The following is a 23473-nucleotide window of genomic DNA, read 5'->3' on the forward strand; positions in this document are numbered from 1 at the left end:
ACAGAATCTTTTTAATCTAATATAAAATCATCTAATTCAGACTTCCTTTTTCATATTAAAAACATTGCTTTTTAGAGCTTTGCAATATCTTAGCAACAGCTGCTTCTGGGTTCAACTGGAGGCTTTCTAAGGCTTATTCCATGATTTATAGGTTTCTTCCTTCATCCAGGAGTAGACAGCACCACCCTTTGCCTGCTGGCATTTCACCCAGCCCTTGAATGGAAAAGTCTCTAGCTGTTCTGGTCTTGTGACTCCCTTCAACCCATTTGGGTTAGTTCTTACATCCTAGTGTTTTTTCCAGGCCTGATTTTGTTCCTTAAATGGTCCAGAGATGTGCCAGCATCTAACTACTGGAGCACAGGCTGCAAGTTTTGTGCTTTCAGCATTGAGCATATGGGGCTTTTCTGGTCCACACTATGCTCTTAGGGATGTGAGGTTTGCACTGCTGCATACTATGGTGTGTGGCACTTGTGCTTGAGCAGTTAACCCTGGTGCTGCGTTTCTGTTTTTGGCATCTTCTTAGAAACAGAAGGATCATGATTGCAGATTGAGGAAGACATCTCCTTTTGGAAATAAAAAAAATTGCAGCACTTTTTAGTGCTGGTAAATATGTTTCAACTTGGAAAACTTGGCTCCCGTGCATGGCTCTGTTGCTCTTGGCTAGCATCCATTCTTTCTAATTGAAAGAATAAAAATGCTGGGGTCAGGTTATCTCTGAGGGAGGAAAGCAGGGGAGGCTGAGTTTGCAAGAGGATACTTAAGTTGAACCCAGCTGATAAGCAGCAGTATGAGTTATAAAATGAACACTCCTAATCCATAAACACCTGCTAGGCAAACAGACCATTATTCTGTCTTCTGAGGACTTCACAAATGCGGAGAAGATGTTGAGAGAAGAATACTCCTTAGAGTTTAAGAGCTTCAAACCTGAGCCTTCTGTATCAGTGGATATAGACTAAGGGTTACTGCAGAGGGGAATTTTAGAGAAATGCTCCTGCATGCATGCCCTTTCTATTCTCACCATGCCCTGAGCATGTCCCCTGCTCTGATGGTCTCTGAGTGTCTACAGTCTCTGATGATTTCTAAATGTCTCCATTAGTAGGTCAGTGGGAAGAGGGATCTTACTAGGACGATGGTTCCTACTTTTCTGTTCAGGTTATGGTGCCTGGGAGCCAGAACAATCTCCTTCTGAAGCCTCTCCTTCCAGATACTGAGTACAAAGTCACAGTGACTCCTATCTACACTGATGGCGAAGGTGTCAGCGTCTCTGCCCCTGGAAGAACCTGTAAGTGACGCTTTCTCCTTTTGAACATGAACTGACTCATAAACTGGAAATGTCTTTTCCCCAGTAATGTATCCTGAAAGATACAGCATAGTGACATGAAAAGAGCAAAAGTGATTTGGAAACAGAAAAATCTGTGTTTGAATCTTGTCTTCACACGCAAGCTGTCTGGCATTGGGCAAGTTGCTCAACAGCTCTGGGCTTAAGTTTTCTTTTCTATGAAAACTAAGACTTGAAAAGCAAATAATCTCTGTCCTCCAGCATCTGATTCATCACAGGCCTGTGGATTCATCAAAATACTCTCATTCCCCACTAGACTCAGGATAAATCCACCATCCTTCCAATAGCTCTGCACAACTGTCTGACCTGGACCCTGCTGATCTCTTTGATCTCACCTCCTAACAAGTCCTAGCTCTCGCCCGCTTTCTGCTGGGCCTGGGACTCTATGACTGTTGCTCCTTGGGCTATAGCTAGTCAGTCCTCTCCTGTGGAGTGTCCTTTCCCAGATATTGGCATGTTTACTTTTTCTTTTCACTGTGGTCTTAGTTCAGTATCAAACCTGCCCCAGCCTTTTTTGAACATCTCATGCAAACTAGTTTCCACTCTGTGACATTGTCCTGTTTTTTGTTGGCCTTTTGTTTTTGATCATGTGATGGCACGATTTACTGCCTTGTGTTCCCTTTTTTTTGCTCATGGATTTCTTCACTGCCCATCTCCCATCTCTGCAAGGCAGGAGTCACAAGAGCCTTGGAGCGCATCTGTGCCCTTCGCCTCTGCATGCGAAGCTCCCACAGCAGAGTGTGGCACAGAGGAGACATCGTGAAATGTTTATTTAAGATAACTTGGCCATAGAAATCAAATGAGGAATGGGTGTGAAAACACTTGGTTAAAGTACTCCAAAGTCTCAGGGGTCTTCATCACTGTAATGGCTATCTAATTTTGCATAAAGACTAATGTAGGGCATGATGGTTTCAAACAGTGACCATTTTATTATTGTGTGGATTAGGAAATTAGGCAGCTCCACATGGTATCAATTAACATCACCCAGTGGTATTCACTTGGTGGCTGCTTTGGTCTAGAGGGTCCATGACAATTTACTAACCTAGCATCTTAGTGGGGACAGCTAGACTCAGTTCTCTCTCTCCTTTCTCTACTAGTGCCAGAGCCTCTCCATGTGGTTCTCTCAACAAAGTAGCCATATATCCTCATGGCGACTCGGGTCTATGAGAACAAGATATCCAAGAGGCAGGAAGTGGAGACTGCTGGACTAGTTCAGGGCTCTGGATGAGTGTCACTCGTGCTGCAGTGTATTGGTCAAGGTAGTCACAGATCCCTGCCAGAACTAAACAGAGAGTTGTAGCTTCCACATCTCAATGGAAAGACGATCAAAAAAAAAAAAAAAAAATCTATGACCCTCTTTAGTCCATCATAAATACTTAGTAGTTACATGAGACCATGAGCAGAAGAGTGTCAGAGACTGAATTCTGTGCCTAGGGCAGCTGAGTGTAGATTTTTCTTCCATCTGAGTCTCCGCAAGTCATTAAAATTCTGCTGCTCAGAGTCCTCCACTGAGCAAACAGCTATTAGCTAATAGCTCCTCTTCCAATGGCATCGGCATCTGTCTGTCACCCCTGTGTCTGAGCTATTGTGCCTCCACCCAGACTCCATCCAAGCTGGCATATTTTTCTAAAGGTCGCCTAGAGTAATGTGATCTTCCTTCCATATTTATTTCCTGTGGGGTCATGCGGAAGGAGAGATGGCCATGGGAAGAGCAGAGCAGTAATGGAGTCTCCAGCTTGGCCCTCCACTTTTGCCAGTGCCAGTATCTGGATTCGGTCTTCTCCACTGGATGATTGACTGCATTGTCTGCACTGGATACAGCCTCCCACTCTGTGGATAGTGGATATCCATCCTCTACACAGGATATATTGTATGTGTCAAGAGGCTCGACAGTGGCATCTGGATTTGACCTATACAATGGGATTTTTACTATATATTTTTTTATTTTGCTGCTAAATAAATGTGTGGAACCCACATACTTAAACAACATGAAGAAAAATCAATCAGTATTTACCCCACACAAGTAAAGACTAAAGTAGACAATTACTGTAGAAAACATGACTTGAATCTCATTACAAAAGTGCCATTCTATGCAGCAGTCTCTCGATAGTAAAATTATTTCAAAGTGTGAGTAAATGGTCCACGTATTTGAAGAGTAATTAGTACAACAACTATGTTCTATCAACAATGATATAGTGTTACTGTCAAGACGCATCACAGTTAGCAGAGCTCCTCCATATGACTTTAATGTTTTTATAAAAATTGATAAAACAATAATACAGAATTTAAAAAACATATAGACAATATGAAGCTGAAAATATAGAAATCCTTAGACACTTGCCCCCAAGAATAATCATTATTCGTTTTGTGTGAGCAGCATCCTCAGTATCACTTTGATCACGTGGAGCAGAGGGTGGTGTAGATAGTAAATTTTAATAACACTGTCCAACTTGATGTTACCTCACATTAACTGAGGAAAAGGGAACCAGCATGATATTGAATGGATTTCTGAATTCCAGACAGAACCCTTTCTTCACAAGAGGAATTTTCCATATATTTAATATTTAAAGCAACCGCAGATTCGAAGGCTTCCCACTGTGTGTTTTGGTGCACTTCACCCTATGTCTTTAACCCTGTGGGACGTTATCTTAGCTTTTGTTGACAACAGTGGAGGTCCTCAAGAAGGGAACTACACTGAATCTCTGTTTCTCCCTTTCCTCCCTGCTCAGTGCCCTCCTCTGGTCCCCAGAACTTGAGGGTCTCAGAGGAATGGTATAACCGGTTGCGCATCACGTGGGATCCTCCATCTGCCCCTGTGAAAGGCTATCGGATCCTCTACAAACCTGTCAGTGGTAAGTAATGCTCCGTCCCAGGAGCAGGGATCTAAAGTATATTTTAAGACAATTTTTTTGTTCTGTTTATGTAACTGTTTGTTTTTCTATTTTAAAGAAATAGGAAGAGCCTCTTGTTTTTCAGAAAAAAAAAAAAAAGGTGTTTTTAGCATGGACAGTGTTCAGACCAATATCGTCAGAAGGGCGGAGCATGACCTATGCTGCCGGCACAGCAATGACGTACACCTGACCTACTCACGCCCTAGACAAGGAACCAGCCTAGGAAACCTTCATTTTCTAGGATAGGAAACTTTATGGCTCTATGGATATGGAAGTTCTAAATATTTGAAATCTCTAATTTTGATTTTTTTTAATTCTGTCTCTTTGATTAGTTGAAAAAAAATATCATTGATCAACTTCTCATTCTGGAAACTAGGGAGATAAAACTCAGCAAAGCAGAAAGATGCTTTTACAGCAGCCCCGTAGTTCAATGCCCAAGGAGACCCTGCTCCTCTGCCTTCTACATCATTATATCTTAAAGGAAGGAGAAAGATGTAAATAGGGGGTGACTGTGCCCTCGGCCCATATGCCTGTGAAGAGGAGACCATGTGGACTGCACCACAGAGTATCATCTTCCTATGTTTAGCGTGCTCATGGATGTTTAAGCTGGAAACTGAAAGCCTATTGTAAACCTTTTTGCAATTTTCTAGTCCTGGACCTTCAGAACTCTGGTTGGTCAACAGAGTTTCTCTAATTATTCTTAACTTAGCAGGAAAATTTTAAATTTTGAGCCATTACAAAATGCTTTCTGCCTTTGAAAACTCCATTAGTCTTGATCTAATGATGAGATGAACCTGAGATGTTGCTCTTGTCCCTGTATCAATTTTTAGCCTCTTTTGTTATGTCCAATTAATTATCCAGGAGCGGTTGTCATGGTGCCCATACAAATAAGATGGTCTCACTTCCAGTTTCTCCAGACAAACACCTTTGTGAACCATGACAGATAAAATAGAAAGGATAGAGCACGGATGCACTGGCCTGCTGTATATTGAGTCTTTGGAACCCATTATCTATATATTTGTCTGCTTTTTGTTTTGTCTCTTTGCTTCAGTACTGAAGCTTATGTTAATTTGCAAGATATCTTTGCCCAAGTTCTTTTGATCATTTTACAAATATTTATCAATTTTTCTGAGTACAAATAGCTTTGGTTTTGAGTGGTGGTTCCCCAAATTGATGCAATATGCCCCCAATGGGGATATTTTGGATCATCACAACTTGGGGGCATGAGGATTTGCTACTGGCATGTAGTAAGTACTGCTAAACACTCTACCACTCACAGTGGTAATAAAGAAGCATCCAGTCTAAGTGTCAATAGTGCTGAGGTTGAGAAATCCTGTCCAGGCCCAGTGGGAGAATTGTATGTGGCCATTTGCCCTGCACATATGGAGCAAGGGAAAATAGCTACTGATTGAACACATACAAACAAATACATGAATATATTGTTGGAAAGGGGCTTCTGGAGGAACATGATGAGTATTTCAAGAACTTTCTCTAACTCAGAGCTCTTAGAGAATGGGCACATATGGAAAGATGCCGCACACAATAAATTTGTGTAAAACTTAGCAAAGAATGCTTTTAATGTGAAATCAAAGGCACCAACCAGAAACTGAGTTGAGACAGAGTTGAAGTTATAAAGGCATGCAGCCAGCTGATCAAGGGCCTTGGGATACAGCTTCATCTGTCCAATATTAAAAACCCTACAAGGGGTAGATAAAACTGTAGCATCTACTTTCACAGCTAGTCTCCCACGTGGCAAGGTCTGGTCTGGTGTGCAGGACAAAATCTGCTGTTCCTTCCACTTGGTGCTTGCTAGGATGAAGCTGGGAAAATTGATAATGTTTTCTTTAATTGAGCAAGTACCTCAAATGTCTGTTCCAACAGAATAACTCCTAATAGGGTGGAAGGTAGATTGTGAGGTGGATTAACTTGTTTGAGTAAACACAAAGGGAAAAACCGTAATGGGAAAGGGACAGGTGCCTAAAAATAATCTCCAGGCCGGTGGTCAGGTACGGGTGTTAGAACTGGATGTACTAGGTTCAGAATCTCAGCCCTGCTCTCTGCTTGCTGGACATCCTGGGCAACTGAAAAGCAGCTGACTGAGTCCAATTTGCTCCAAGAATCCTTGCATTTTTGCACATTCTGTCATAGCTGAAAGATATACTCCTTCTCCTTCAGTTCCTGGCCCAACCCTGGAGACTTTTGTGGGCGCTGACATTAACACCATTCTTATCACCAACCTCCTCAGTGGAATGGACTACAACGTGAAGATATTCGCCTCCCAGGCCGCAGGTTTCAGCGACGCGCTGACAGGCCTGGTGAAAACACGTAAGACCGACGTCCGTCCCCTTGCCCCAGCTCCGTGTGGGGCTCTGCTGCTGGTAACCCAAGCCCTGCTTCAGCATGGCAGTTGCTTTCTCTTTTCCCCGGTGTCGTCCTTTCTGGATGGTGTTTCCTGGAAAGAGAGGTGTGCTCTTTCCTCAGGGGAGTCCCAGGCCTGCTTGGCAGGCGGCATGTCAGCACCTGGCTTTCAAACTGGCTCCACCATCTCGGATAGGATTTCCTTCTGGAAAGTCTTCGCTGGCATTTCTCAAAATAAGTGAAATTTTCCAAACAGCAAGTAACTAGGCATGGCCAGTGCCAGTCAGAGTTGGGCCAGGGGAAATTTACCTTTTTTTCAAAACCATTCTCCTTCCAGCCTCTGCCCCCCACCCATACACCATCTATTAAAAGTATATGACACTCCACTCTAAGAACTTTTTTCTCTTTTATGGGGTTTTATGCTGTCTGCGCACTGTCTGGGACTTCTCATTGGCACACAGCACCACAGACACCCACGGAATATGCAGTATTTTCCAAATTCCAGCATATATGTTATTATAATCATTGTGCTTTAGATGCTGGACACATAACCCACCCTCATCCCTAATCAAATAATTTCTCTGATAGGCAATATCAGACAAGAAAGAGCCTCTACTAAACTAGACCCCAGCCATCCCGGATTTCATAGAGGACTTCCCTTCATTAAACGGGGCTTCCTTAATTCTCCTTTGTGGAATATATTGAGGTCTTAAAGGCTAGATGCTGAATAAGTTCAATCTCAGTCAGTCTCTGTATTTGACAGGTCTGGGAAGGCTTTCGTCTGTGGTTATGACCTTGAACTTGGCTGCTGAAGTGACACTATTCGGGGCCCTGACATAAACCTCGATGTATTTCCGTGTTGCTCTATGCCAGCACCCCACTATCCCTCCTTCAGCTCATGTCAGATCTGCTGTGCATCTTCCCATCTCTCTCTCCTCTCTCCTTCTCTTGGTTTACTTTCCTCTTTGGATTACACTTCTTCAGTCTCTGTGATATTTTTCTTCCTGGCCTCTCTCCCTATCCTCTCTTCTCTCATTCTATCCTTTCTCTGCCTCCATCTCTTTTCTTTTCTTTCTCCACTCTCTCAATAAACACTGAACATTCCAAACATTTTGTAAAAAACTGAGAGTGTTAAAGTTTCATATATTCTTATCATTAATGTAAAAAAATAGGCTTATTATTTATTATCTTTCTCCTTAACAACAGCAACAACAAACCTCACATAATGGCACATAAGTAAATTTAATGTTTTTTTTTAATTTAGTATAGAAACCATTATTAATTTCCTTTTGTTGTACATGAGAGAAGTAGTTTAATTTGGTTTAGAAAAAACTTCCCTCTCTGCTATAAGAATAAGAAACAATCTACAGATAGAAATTATGTTTTATTTTATGAGTTACCTAAAAGATGGAGAAATCAGAGAAAATTATATGGAAGGAAACAGTCTAAGACCATTAGGAAAGTAGATAGTATTAAAATTTTCTGGGTTTTTTTTCTTGTTTTTCTGTTTGAATCTGAATGATAAACCCCAGATGCCAACTCTTATCTTATCCTAGAGAAACAGTATTTTTATATTGCTTGTCAAAATAATCACTTTTGCGTATTAGTGTTCTAAGATTAATACAAATCTATGTGTTTTTAAGCTATTTGCACTATAAATTCTTTCATTTTAAAAATTTCAAAAATGTGTTCTTTCTCATTCATTCACATTTTGTTTTGCTTTTATTTTTGATTGGCAAATAATCACTACCCATGTTTATGGGGTGCAATGCAAGTTTCAATACTAGCATGCATGGTAAAGATCAAATCAGGGTAATTAGCATATCCATAACTTTAAATTTCATTTTTTTGTGGTGATAACGTTCAAAATCCTCTCATAACTATTTTGAAATATGCAATGCATTTTTATTAACTCTGGCCACCCTTCCTGCTGTGCACATACTATATTTATTCCTCCAATCTAACTGTAACTTAGTCCCTGTGGACCAAGCTCTGCCCATTGCTCTTCATCTCTCCAACCTCTGCTACCCACCCCTCTCCTCTCTGCTTCTATAAGATCAACTTTGTCAGATTCCACATGTGAGTGAGATCACAATGAAATACTATTCAGCTTTTAACAATGATAAAATCCTGGGACTGGATTTCCCACCTCAGTGTGGAGCTTGGCATAAGAATTTTACTACAAATGTCTTCAGACTTGGGGACATTTGTGGCAACATCTTCAGTGTGACGCATTTATCTTTCTATTTCATCATAGTTTTCTTGGGTGTGACCAATCTCCAAGTCAGCCAGATTGAAATGACCAGCTTGTGTGCTCGATGGGAGGTGCATCGTCATGCCACGGCCTACAGGATAGTTCTAGAACCCCTCCAGGGTGAGTACAGCCCATCACACATGTTGTCCTTGAGTCCTTGTGAACTTGGTTCCATGCAGATCACTGTGAGCAGCACACAAGTTACGTGAGACAATAGCCCTCTTGAAGAACAATTGTGTGATGGTCAGCCATGCAGTATGTTGAGCCAGACTGACCAGCACATTGCCACGTGTCCTCCCCCAACCTCCATTTTTCTCAGCTTTCCATAGGTACAAGGCCAGTGCCAATCTGTGTCAATCGGGTACACACATTTGATCAACACACTCTCTGTCTGAAGGTGCAGTGTGTCCATGTTGCCACAAACAAGTTCTTCAGCACCACAGTTCTGAAGGATAACAGTGATATGGAACTTAACCCAAAAGTTGAAACACTAGAAACCTTTCTTCCCCATTAGAAATACTGACAAGAGCCAAATGCAGTGTTGCATGCCTGTAATCCCAGCTGCTCGGGAGGCTGAGGCAGAAGTGTCTTGAGTTAAAAGCCAGCCCCAGCAATGGCGAGGCACAAAGCAATTCAGTGAGACCCTGTCTCTAAATAAAATACAAAATAGGCCTGGGGATGTGGCTTAGTGGTTAAATGCTAACCATCCGGTGGTTAGCCCCTGCCAAAAATATAATTACTGACAAGAGCAACAAAAGTCTGATTCCCCAAAACTGAATGGCAAGGGCTGTTAATCCTCTTTTCCTGGTATTAGGATGGATGGCATTCAAAAATGAAATAAAATGATAACAATTACTTTAATTTGATTTGTAAAAACATTAGAAATGTCTTGTTATTTTGTGGGGGATTATAGGAGACATTAGAGAATCCCAAAGGAAAAAAAAATTATGTTCCACACTTGATAGCAAAGTTGTTAAAAAGCTGCCTGTTCTTTCTAGACAAATGACATTGGTTTCCCCCTTGTAAAAAAAAAACAGAAGGAGTCAATTTGTTCAGGTCCAGATAAGACTGGGTTTACTAGCCCATATCTCTCACTATAATGACATTCAAAAATCCACAATTTGCACTTTTGAGCCAATCCATAAAGGGAAAAACAGTTTAGGAGAGCCCTGAGACCATTTCAAAATATAAAATACAAGCTGAAGCAGGAAGAACATTCTAGAAGAATTTCCTGCCAGTCTCAGCCCAGATATTGTCTCAATAGCTTTGTTGTGCCACCACTTCCTTGATTCCATGTGTCTAAGCCTGACTCTGGCTCCACATATGGGAGTGGTTTAATATGGAATAAATAGTGAGGAAAGAAAGGAGAAGACAAGAATTTTGTGATGTGTTAAATCTGATTTATGGGATGCTTAGCCAAAAGTAGATGAAAGATATAAAACTATTTGAGGAACAACTACAAAATCACGAATCATATTTTATTTATCTTTATATGTCACTTTCAATATGGAAGGGTAGTGTTTATTAGGCTTTTAAAAAATACTAAGCAGGGCTGGGGATGTGGCTCAAGTGGTAGCTCGCCTGGCATGCTTGCGGCCCAGGTTCGATCCTCAGCACCACATACAAACAAAGATGTTGTGTCTGCCAAAAAAATAAATATTAAAATTCTCTCTCTCTCTCTCTCTCTCTCTTTAAAAAAATGCTAAGCATAATAATCACAGTCACAAACTATCCTATAATAATTTCCTCATTTTACATAATTTCAGAAGTTGGAATGGAGGAAACATAACGCCTGTAGATATTCATTGTCTTTCATCAAAATTTTAACTGTATAGATTGATTGAGAAATATATGAATTGAAACTAGCTCTGTAAATGGAATTGGTAAGATCTGTACATATTTTTTATTCAGTGATTTTAATGTGGCATATTTGCAAGCAGCATTGTGATTCTTTATCAGAGCACATGATTAATGTGTGGGATACTGTTGATCTGGTAATCCAAGACCGCAATAATTTATTTCTAGAGCCAAGATCTTTGCTGGCCACAAGCTGAGTTCGTATATGTACTGTTTTAATCTTCCAGTTAAGTCAGCTTGTGCACCCTCAATGTCATGTTCAGGCTGCCAGAGAACTTTCAGCTGAGCCTCTATAGACTCAATTAAACAAGAGTGTGCAAAAGTCCTGTTCAGTTTACTTCTCTGCAACATTTATAGCTGAGAGATTTATGAGCAAAATTAGCCTGTGCCTCATTCTCCCAGTTGTCTAACTAAATATTATTTATCAGCAACAGATTCTAATCGACAGCTTCAAAGAGGAACGTTGGTGGGGGTGTGAACATGGGGGTGTGAACATGGGGGTGGCAGTAGGGAACATGTAAATATGTTAATGTATATGATTTAGATCAAGGAATAGTCTTTCTGCTTGGGAGTGGGGCAGAATTAGGCTGAGCTTCTTTACATAACAGAGAAATGTGATGTCCATTCTGATTCACTATCTCTGGAGGACTTGTGGCGAGATGTCCCTTCTTCTAAGGGCATGAGAGTCCCACAACCCAGGAGTTAACAGTTCTGGGATGCCTTGCATTGACTCCATGTGCTGCTTCTGTAGAAATCTCTACTCTTCTACCCTAGCCAAAGGAGATACCAGGGGTAAATGTGACCCGATTCCTTCACGTGTTGAAGAAAAGCTTTTATCCCAGGTTGACCTATTTCTGAATGTCTCAGACAGCTTTCTTCAACTTAATGGATAAATTTTTCCCATGGCCCGATCGTGTGCAATTTTTTTCTGACATGAAGTCAGTATAGACAGGTCTCTGCTATAACCACAACTGCTGGTCAGCTCTCTTCTCTGAACTTTCATTTGTCTAAAAATGACTTGATTTGAAGTCATTAACTGAGGCAATTACCTGTACATTGCTTTTGTGAATAAAGTTTCCAGGCTGTATCGTTCACATTTGTTAATTTTATTTATGGAAACCTAGATAAAAGGAACTTAAACCAAAAGTTCAAATTATTGGTTTCTATGTTGAGAAGACTAGAAGTATTCAACTCCAGGAGTGTCTGTATCTAGGCATTCAGAGTCATCAAGAAGAAGTCTTTCTTAAATTTTTTAATTTGTTCTTTTTAGATATACCTGAGAGTAGAGTGTATTTTGACATATTATACACGGAGTATAACTTATTTGAATTAGGATCCCATTCTTGTGGTTGAACAGGAGGTAAAGTCTTGCTCCATCCTCTGCTCTGTTCTGCTCTCCTCTGCCTTCATTCTCAGCCAGGCTCTGTGTGGGCCCCAGTAAGATCCAGAATGACATCTTCTCAAATTCTCTTTCTCAATATTTCCAACAGAAGTCCAGGAACTGAGTCATATTGGCCTGGTGTGGGTCACATGCCCCAAATCTGTCATTGAGTTCACAGGCATGAAATAAACTGACTTGGTTGGTCCTGGTTGCTTTCCACCCTGTATCTGGTGGTGGTAGCAAAGAGGGGTGGAGTGGAATTTAGTCCTCTCCAACTCATACAGACCAAGAGTGGGCAGGAATAGATCCAAAGAAAGGAAGATTAAATGCAAGACAGGCAGAAACCACAGATGTCCTCTACTTATGTAAATATTAAAGCTTTTTTAGGGCCAAGAGGAAAAACAAGAGATTACCAGAAAGACTAGGTCCTCCTAGGAGGGACTGGAATACAAGCTGCCAATCATCTGCTTGCCAAATTCAATTTTAGACTTTTGGGCAATTCTAGGTCAGAACAAAGTGAAAGACCTTTAATTGGATTTGTTAACTCGGAACCCCATGAGAAACCCTATTAATTTGGTGGGTTCTCTGGGGCTCTGTCCCTCTCTCCATCTGTTTTTGAGTTGACTTGGCACCTAGGATTGGATATAGCATTTCCCTTCAAATTTATGTATTATATGCCACAAAGGCTCAAATACTGTGTTCCCTACCTAATCCCCACAACTTGGTGAATTTCTTTGTAGTTTGCTCCGAAAAGAGTTCAGAAGATATTCTACTGGTTTTTTTTTTTTTTTTTTTTTTTTTTTTTGTGTGTGTGTGGTGCTGGGGGTTAAACCCAGGGCCTTGTGCATGCTAGGCAAGCACTCTATAAAATGAGCTATATCCCCCACCCTATGTATTTCCTTTTAAAGTATTGAAATATCAATTTTGTAATAGCATCTACTAACAAGGATAGAGAGTTCATAAATGGAGAACCTGTCTTTCCAAGACCAGATCCTCCCCCCCCCAAAAAAAATCATATGGAACAAAACCATTCTCAATACTTTTTTGAAACAGTGACATTATGATTTGGGAACTTTTGAAAGTTTTTGAAATTGTTGAAATGGTGACATTATGATTTGGGAACTTCTGAAAGTTTTTGAAATGGTGACATTGTGATTTGGAAACAGGGTATTTGAGGGATTTGGGGAGTGGCAGTATTCATATCATCAAGTTGCAGTGTACATTTTGAATATCCTTCATGGTTCTCAGAAACAATTCTTGTTACATTTTAGGGAGTCGAGTTGGTGGCATAAGTATCAAAAGGATGATCATTCAGAGGAAGTATTTATCCCTGCTTCCTAGAAATGAATAGACAAATATAGACAGATTTTTCAATGTTCAAAAAAACTGACATAATGTTTTTGGCATAAGGGGTTGAAGAAATTAGCCATCATTTGATCAGTTTAGGTTTTATTTTCCTTTGAAGAAAAGCCACTGGACTTGAATTGCACATGCCAAAAGCAACATGGATACAGCTCTGTTCACGGAGCCCCTCTTTGTTAGTATTGGGAATCAAACTGATATTATTCGCCATTGATTTTATAATGTCTGTTCCAGTTTTCCAGTGGCTTATGGGTTTATTATTTTTAGCAGTAAAGCCCATTAATGTTCTATTTTCAAAGGTCTTTCAAGTATCTATAAGAAATAGGAAATGGCAGAAAAGCACATTTCTAGAATTGATTCCCTGGAGAATTCTTAGAAAATTTTGTGGACATAGATTAATATAATCCAGGGTATGCACTGTTTGTATCATGGGTGGCTCACAGAGGCCTCCAGGAAGCTCCAAAAGGTGCTTAAGGATAAGAAATAAAGAGTTATTATGGGTTTCCAAGCCTGGGAACCAGAGGCTGAACTTGGACTTCAGCAAAGCAGAGCACTGGATTTTCTAAATTTTACTTACTATCAAATTTCCTTCACAGTAATAATATAATCTCATAAACACCCTAACAGTTTTTATTTCATCATTTATGTAATATTCAAAAAATTATCAGGGAAGACAATATTTCATTATAAACAAATTAATAAAGGGTACATTATAAAATTTTCTGAAAATCTTTAATATTCATAATATATAAGAATGTTTTGAATTTCTTTTATGAAATGGATTTAATGTAATCAGATTTTTAAAGGTCAGGATTTTTCCATAGACAAAATTTAAAATGACATATATCATGTTTATTCTGATATATACATATTGAAGTACACAGGTGTTTTGTTCCAATATCTGTACATTAAAATATAGATGGAAGTTTGTCTAGTATTATACTTTCTGAACAAAAATTATTTGACATTTTCACAATTTGCACTTAAAGCAGCTAGTCTGTGTTTAGATTTTCTATTTTTTAAAATAAAATTTTTTGCAAATAACATTTTTGAGAGGTGAATGTTTCTTTTTAACCATTAAATATATGTGTAATGTGTTTAGTCAATGTGGTTTAGACGGTATTTTAAAATTCTTGGAAATAAAGCTTTATAAGGCATCAATTAAACACTATGTATCAAAAGAGCATTCTAGAATTGGGTGTGGTGGCACACACCTATAATCTCAGTGACTTAGGAGGTGTGAGGCAGGAGGATCCCAAGTTCGAGGGCAGCTTGAGCAATTTAGTGAGGCCCCAAGCAACTTAGTGAAAACCTGTCTCAACATAAAAAAAAAAAAAATTAAAAGCTTGGTACATGATTCATTAGTAAAGCACCTCTGGGTTAAATCCCCAGTTTTAAAAAAAAATTGTTTTTGAGGGAAACTTGAGTAATTGCTCTTTCATGGTAGCAATGATTCTTCCTGTCAGCTAGTTATCTATTATGGTCAAATATAAACATTCTATGCCTAAAAGAAACTGTATGTGAAACTTTACCGTAATTAGAACCACCAGAGTAAACCATGTCCAAATGAGTGATAAAACACTGAGTCATGAGGCCTCACCACCTGATCTCCAGCTGTTGTATTTGCACATTTAACATGCACTCAGAGGCTCTCACAAGGGTTTCATTGTGAAAAAATGATCCATTTAATTTACATTATTTTATGATACTTTAGTGGAAATGAAAACAACACCCTCTGACACTGGATTTTAGAGTACTGAATACAGATCTCATTTCTACTGAGTTATGGACTGGACAAATGACTAACTTTTCTGGCCTCCAATTTCTTGTCTTTAGATTGGGGATAATTATAAATATTGTAAGGATCAAATGAGTTAATACAAATAAAACTCTTAGAATATTGTGTAGCACATGATAAGCACTCATTAAATATTGCCTATGTTTATCTTTGTGGTTGTTCTTATCATTCATACCAACACCTGGCTTGATGGGCCCTCAAGGAACGAACATAACAATCCCAATTCCTCAAGCTCAGGAAGGACCTGGACCAACACTAATTCTTCCAGGACAGGCATAGCGATTTTGCTGTGGGTGTGGGAAAGAAGAAAGGTGCTAAAGGTTAATTGGACCTCGAGTTCTTTGTGCCTCATGGTGGAGAAGGCAGTAGACGGTGCCATGAGGTGAAGTTGGCTGTGGCTGGACTCCTATCACCAATGTGATCCTGCAATCTGTACATGTGGAAAAATAAGAATTCATACCCCATTTGAATCAAATGTATGATATGTCAAGATCATTGAATTGTCTTGAGCAACTAATTAAAAAAAAAGAAAAAATTGAAAATAAAAATAAAAATAAAGGTCCCTCCAGGGGCAGGGAGATGTCTTCTGGAGGTTGCTCATAACTTGCAAAAAAAAAAAAAAAAAAAAAAAAAGGACCAGCAGGTGGGAGGCATCTCTACAGTATGTTTGGTCTTAAGCCACTTAAGTACCATGTCCTGTTTCTTCAACTATGATTTTAAAAGAATAGAAAAGATTTTCAGAGTGCATACAGGGAGTTTGGAGAGGCCCCTCGGAATTCTACTTTATGATGGAAAGAAATCATGGATGTTCATTAAAAATCAGGACTAAGAGAGAGGAAATTGGCTAGTCTGGGGTCTCCTTGGTTTTCCACTTTCTGCTTCCAGATCTTGCTAATATTTTAGGCAGCTTTGGATAAGGCTTTTGAGAGCCTGGAAGCCCACCATCCTAGAACTTTATATTTCTAACTCCATTTCCCACATCTTGGCTAAATGTATTATTGCCTAGAAGGACATCCTATTGAATGATAAAAAGTTATAAGGAGTTAAAAGTATGTGTCCTTTGATGTCATTTTATGATCAATTACTATTCTGAAGAATCATGTTGAAAAAAAGGGAGTTCATATTTTAAACAAATGAATATATTCATATCCACTGCCCCCTGCAGCGGATCAATTAAATCATATGCAATGTATTCATATAATTATGTATATTAATAGTTCTACATTCACTAGAGGGCTGACCTCAGGAATCTTTTAAGTTTTATTTTTATACATATAAAATGTGACTTTTGAAATAATGTATATATAAAAATCTTTAGAAAAAGATTTAATACTTCACACAAGTGCAATTAATGCTGCATATATTTGATATTGTGCATATTAAGCATTATAGAAGCAAATCATCTACTCATGGCTTTCTAAAAATTTTATATGTGTATGTTTTGCTTTGTTTTTATTATAGATACACAAAAGCAAGAATCTACCGTAGGAGGAGGTACAAACAGGCATTGCTTCTATGGACTCCAGCCTGATTCAGAATATAAAATCAGTGTTTACACCAAGCTCCAGGAGTTGGAGGGACCAAGTGTGAGCATCGTGGAAAAAACACGTAAGTCTGGTGGCCTCTTTTCTGATTCCCCTCACTATGAACCAACATTATTCTAGCATTCTGTTTTGGGTCTAAAACTTTGCTCCATTTAGAAAAATATAAGCTGTCGCTGCCCAGCAATATATGTAATCCAAGTTTTGCTCCTCTTTTCTAACTCCAGAATTCTTTGCCTATGGCCCACTGATGTCATCAGTATTTTTTTTCTTCCATTCTCCATATATGTGTCCACAAGGGATTGTAAAGCTACTTGATGGCAAAGTGCTTGAAACAATGACCTACATTGTGATCCTTACCCATTTGTGGTGTGTGGAGTGGGAAATGAAGTTTTAAGGACTGGGTCCTGACATTAAAACAATGCCACGTTACCCTGCCATGAGGGTGGGAATAGAGCCAAGATGTTCCAACTGGTTGACCCTAGAGTTATTGCTTGCTTAAGAGGATATTGTGCTTTTTTTTTCAAGTTGGCAGTAGATCTGATGCACCGAAGGGAAAGGAAATGTATAAAATTAAACAAAGCACTTTTTACATGTTCCAAAGGAGGGTGTCAACCTCTTGGAATGACTTTTAATAAAAGATTCCTGACCTGGAGGCCACAAACATTAAAATGGTTTCAATTTTAATGAATTCTAGGGGACACCTGTGTATTTAACTCAGTATCTTAACTTGGTGGGAGATAGGCTTTTGTGGTATCCCACCCATGTTTAGATTTTTCAGCCTCTCTGACCTGCAGAAAGAAATCATTATGAGTGTATAATGTTAACAAAACAGAGGTGAAAATATAATTAATTGAATCATCTAATTTTCTTTGTTTATAGACTTTATTTCTTAACATTGATACAATAACATTATCTATTGCATGTTCATTTTTGAGGAGTAATTTATATATCATAAAATATAAGGGATATTTTAAGTGTACAATTCAGTGATCTTTTAAAAATGCATTCAAAGAGTTGTGTAACCATTATTACAATCCAATTTTAGAAGGATTCTATCAACCCAATAAATCTACTTTATTTTATTATATATTTGTCTTTTGTGGGAATTTCAAATAAAGGAAAATATATAATAGGTAATCTTTTACATCTGACATCTTTCACTTAGCATATATCTTTGAGACTTATTCATGTCATAGAATTTATCAGCAGTTTATTTTTGTTGCTGATTAGAATCTCATTTTACAAAGATAACTTAATTTTTAAATTAATAAGGCTTTGATAGTGCACAAGACTTAAAGTCAAACAGGTTTGATTCGGTCTCTTCTTCTGCCCTTTCGTAAGACTGAGACCTTGGCAATTCAATACCTCTAAGTTGATTTGGCTGGTCAGTAAAGTTAAATATCTACTCTCTTAACTCCAGTGTTGGCAGGAAAGATCCAATAAAAGAGTACCTATTAAAGAGCTTTTCAACCTGTATCTCAGTGTACAAGAACTTTTGATCATTACCATACTTATCTGTTTGGAAGTCACAAACTGACTGCCATTGTGATAGATCTCACTATCAGACAGGTTTTCTCTTTTGAAAACTCAGAACATCTTATAGCAGAGGGCCCATGTATCCTTATAGTGTTAATCTGCTGGAACCAATTAACTCCTGTCTCTAGTGCAGGTTTGTAGGCTAAGTTCTTTATTCATTTTCATTGCTCTCTTGACCTCTAAAAACATTTCAGTTTGGGATCCCTGATCTATGTCAACATCCCCTAATCTTAATCCCATGACTGTTAACTATCAACCTAGGGTTAATGCCAATTTGGATAGCTCGTTTGATATAAATGTTTTCCTGATGTTGGAGACATCTGTCTCCTTGTAGTTTCTACCCATTGGCTTTAGTCCAGCCTTCTGAAGCAATGGAGACCGTGACTGTTCCTTCTACTATGTGACAGCCTTCACACACTTGAAGACAGCAGCCATATGTATGCCACATATGAATTAAAGACATGTGTCACCAGTACACTGTGATTCTTCTTATCCAAGAGGTTATTTGACTGGATGTTCTACCCAAATATATCTGTCTACCATAACCTCTCATTGATTAAATTCTTGATTTGTTGACTAAATTTGGGATATGTCTCAAATTTTGACATTAAAAAAGGGGAACATTTTAAAGATGATTTTCTATTTCCATAGATTTTTAAGGTGCATAATTTTGGCTTTGGAAACATTTTTTACAATCCTGTTTTTAATGATAAAATTTTTATTTTTTTTGGTTTTACTTGGAACTTTTTAGCTTCAAAAAAAAACCACCTTGAAAAATAAGTGATGCATATATCCATAATTGTATAATAGATGAGTATAAAATATATTGTCGATTTCTCTCTTTTAAGTCTTCCTTTCTAGAAACACACATTTCTACAACTCTCATTTCCTCCTGATATTCTTAAATTCTATTATTTTTTCACAAATGAGATCATTCAATGTTATTCTATGACTTGCATTATTTCATATAATAATTAATCTTGGACATTTTTCCATATCAGTAATATACGGTTGTTGCGTTCCTTTAATGACACATCATTTCATTGAAATAATTTTTATTTTACTGGATGTTAGAATTGGAAGACATCTTAAAATTCATATCTTCCAACCTTCCTGCCAATGAAGTAAATCCCTTTACAACATTTCAGGCAAATAGTCATTCTGCCAAAGCTTGAATCCTTCCAGTTATTTGTTACTTACTGTCTCTTGAGACTAGATACCCCCTTTGTGAATGGCTATGATTTTTAGAAGGTTCTCCCAAATATAAATTGGGATAATAAAAAGAATTACTCAGTTTTTCTTAAGTCTTTATGTCAGAAATAGAAATGAAGACATTATAAAATAATATTTTATGTTTACCTAAATGGCACCATGACTTTCAGGTACTTTGCCATATGAACTGTCATGAGTTGCTCCTCAAATCTTAAATTTGTCCCTAGTACCTTAGCCAAACTGTACCCTCTGCATAGTATGTAGACTTCTCATCCCACATTACCAGGTTGAAAAGATCTGAGCACATTCTAGCTTCTTGGTGTTTACATTTGGTCCTCAAAACTGAAGGACATTTTCCAGATTCAGACTGAGCAGAGTCCAGAGTGAATCAGATTCCACTAGGCACAAACATCATGAGGGAAACAGGGTGGGGAAGGGGAAAGTGCCATGGAATAAGAATTGATGGTCAGTCCTTAGACAGAATAGAAATGAAGTTAATTATATGTGTGAAAGCAGTCAAAGGCTAACTCTGAAATGGGTTGGCAGGATTCCTGCCTTAAATCAACGCGGGGACCACTTTGTAGTTGACAGTTTGATTGCATTGACTCCTGCTGGGTAGGCTGAATTGTGACAAAAATGGCCTTTTAAGCCTTTGGTCTGAGGTTGAGAGGATGGTTGGAGTCTGTTCACAGGCTGTGGCTGATTTATAGGAGACATTAAATTCTCAAAGACAGTTGTCAAAATCATTGATACCTCTGAAGAATGATTACTCTGCCACTCCCCATCTTCCATGCAGATGGGGTGACTGACTGATATCCTTTCTTCCTCACAGTGTCACTTCCCACTCCACCACCAACCTTTCCTCCAACCATTCCACCTGCAAAAGAAGGTAAGAGAATAATACAAGGGCAGTGCACTCCTGTTTAGGAGTTCTGCTTGTTTTATTTGTTCATTCATTTAAAAAAAAAACCAAGGTATTAATATGAGCTATTTATTATGATACCTGACTTTCCCCTTAATATAAATGATTATCAAACTATGGTGTGACTTTCTTTTAAAATAACCACTTAGTAATAAATCATATACACAAAACAGAATTGCTTAATATGGATTTCATGAAAAAGCAGTGATGATTAATTTGCTTCATTCCACTAATGAACATTTATTCCCTATCGTTAATTTTCCAAATAATAAGGCAGAATTGAACTCTGCTTATTTTCAGTATTATAAGAGAAATAGGTGCTTTCATGGGTAATTACCAATCAAGGATATGAGTTATACAATATACTGTACTAAGCTAATCCAGGAATGAGAACAATTAATATTTACGCAGGCTCATAAAGGAGGAAAAATTTGATATACATTTGAAGAACAAGCTTGAGTGATACATAATGGGATGAATAACACTTATGATCCAAGTGCTTAAAGTACTGGGGGAACTGTCAATTCTTTAGTGTGACACAGACAACAACAGTGGGTTTAGAGTAGGAAGTGGTTTGTGTGCCAGAACAAGGAGTTGGGCTTTATCCCATATGAAATAGCATGCCATGAGAAGTTTGCATACAGGAAGGGAGAGCTGATAAAAATCTTTGTTTAAAGAAGAGATTGGTGGAATTGGGAGGATGAGCCAGAGGGAAGAAAGGAGAAAGAACATGTAATCGGAAGGTTGTATTCACCATTCATTTTAAAGTGCTATAACCTACCAGGAATATAGTGAAAAATAAGTTGTTCCTGCTGTACAGGAGCTAAAGTCAGTGAGGTTATATGCTACATAGACTGGAAGAGTCAGGGAATTGAAGAGGCAATGAGCAACTCTAATAAATCTCAGCACCTGTCCTGGCACAGCAGGCAGTCTTCTCTGAGCACCAACTTTGCAGCATCATTTTCTAAATGAGGTTATTTATGTAGGAGCGAAAATGTACAACTCAGGTCTTTCTGTGCATAACTTATGCTGTCCTGCATCTTTGTGTGTGTGTGTATGTGTGTATACCAGGGATTGAACCCAGGGACATTAAACCACTGAGCCATATCCCTAGTCTTTTTTTTTTTTTTGGTATTTTATTTAGAGACAGGGTCTCACTGAGTTGCTTAGGGCCTCACTAAGTTGCCGAGGCTGGCTTGGAATTTACCATTCTCCTACCTCAGTCTTCCAAGCCACTGAGATTATAGGCATGAGCCAATACGCCCAGCCATCCTGCATCTTTTAATGTTGTTCTCTCTCCTGGAGATGGTTCTTTCTTTTTCTATCTTCACATCTAACTTCTAATTTCAGTATCTATGATTATTCTGACTCTTGGAACTAAAGCTAGAATCCTAATAGATGATTTACTAATTAGGCAATACTGCTGTAGATACTACAGAATGTTCAGAGGTCAGAAAATCATTTTTACATATAGCTGAGCATGGATATAATTCAATAAATAATCACAAATACTCCTGGAGATAAGTGATTAGGAAAGGTCTGTAGGTGTAAGAATTGACAAAGTGGAAACATTAATTTTAGATTTTCCATCATATGGTTTTAGTGGTAGAACTTTTTGCAACTTGAATGTACTATTCATTTTAAGCCATATTTATCCTGAATATATTTAATTTAAAAGCCTATCAATTTTACTAAAGTAATACTGAATACTTATTAAACAAACATTGAAAAGTATAAAAATGTTTTAAAAATTAAAAACACAATTTCCTATCTTTGAGATTATTTCTTCATGAATTTTGATATATTTTTTTTTCTTCAAGTAAATGTTTCATTAGCAAATTCTTAAACAGATTTTGTTCTTTTTTTTCTTGTACTGGGAATGGAACTTAGGGGCACTCAACCACTGAGCCACATCCCCAGCACCCCCCACTCTTTTTTTTTACTTTATTTGGAGACAAAGTCTCACTGAGTTGTTTAGCACCTTGTTAAGTTGCTAAGGCTGGCTGATTTTGTTTTCATTTTGAAGGTGAAAATTAGCAGATACTGTGATTCTCTCAACTTTAGATTCAAACTACAAATCTGTGAAATTTTGTAAATCACAGAATTCATGAGAGTGTATTAACTCACTTGGAGATGGTTTATTTTATACTATAAATAGCTGTCAGGAAGTAAAGTTGCACTTAATAAGATAGAAGAAACTGAATGTTTTTCTTTTAAATAAGGATAAGAGCTTATTATCTCAGGATACCATGTGCAACTGGCCTAACAGTAAAAGACTTATATTTTTGAAGAGCAAATTGTTTATTGTTTACTTCATCATAAAACAGAGTGAACCACAATGAGCTACACTCATAAGGAATAGAGAAGCAGAGATGACCCAAACAGACTACGAATAGGTTTTTATTGGTATTGTGTAGGGGTTTTGTTTTTGTTTTGGCTTGTTTGAGTCTGTCGATATCCATGATACCTACTGATAGAAGTTTCCCTTGCTAGTATTGTTGTACATGTCTTGACATTTAGCAATGTGCAATAAAAGGGCATGAAAAGATTTTTTTGAACAAGGCTGAAATTAATGTTTGCTTATGGCCTCAATCCAATGTACATTGAATTATAGATTAATCAGCTTCCATTGTATCAATGCCCTCCTTCTGTGCTTCAACATCTTCGAGGCTAATTTACTGACTCAAGAAGTGGAGGTCAGAGTGAGAGCGATAGCATGCCTTCCTTCCAGTCAGTAGGCACTGGACAATGTTTGCTCATAATTCTGTCTCTAAATCCTGTGTTTTCCTCTTTCTTCATTTTTATTCTTTGGTGCCAAGATTGGGGGACTTCTTTTCTCCCTGTTTCCACATGTCCGATAGAAGCTTTTCGATTGTGAACAGGAAACTTGGCTATAACAGAGAAATGATGTGCAGAAGCAATGTGCAAGAGAACAGAAGACGAACCTTGGCAGGTTTAAACCTTTGCTTTGGGAACAAGCTTTAACTACTAGAGGGCAAACCATTATCCTTTTTTGCTG

The 23473-nt window shown here is 38.2% G+C and overlaps 1 protein-coding gene across 5 annotated transcripts in view; it reads left to right on the forward strand.

Annotated features, from left to right (window-relative positions):
• The window catches only part of Col14a1 (collagen type XIV alpha 1 chain), a 201088-nt gene that overhangs the window by 94437 nt on the left and 83178 nt on the right, over positions 1–23473 (forward strand). For all 5 annotated transcript variants that reach the window (XM_076835506.2, XM_076835505.2, XM_076835507.2 and 2 more), the window contains exons 20-25: positions 1153–1282; positions 4069–4191; positions 6406–6555; positions 8846–8962; positions 16702–16848; positions 20365–20421. In XM_076835506.2, the coding sequence (XP_076691621.1) occupies positions 1153–1282; positions 4069–4191; positions 6406–6555; positions 8846–8962; positions 16702–16848; positions 20365–20421 (724 nt within the window). The remainder of the gene's footprint in view (positions 1–1152; positions 1283–4068; positions 4192–6405; positions 6556–8845; positions 8963–16701; positions 16849–20364; positions 20422–23473) is intronic.

This window comes from Callospermophilus lateralis, chromosome 16, assembly GCF_048772815.1.
Source record: "Callospermophilus lateralis isolate mCalLat2 chromosome 16, mCalLat2.hap1, whole genome shotgun sequence".
Lineage (NCBI taxonomy): Eukaryota > Metazoa > Chordata > Mammalia > Rodentia > Sciuridae > Callospermophilus > Callospermophilus lateralis.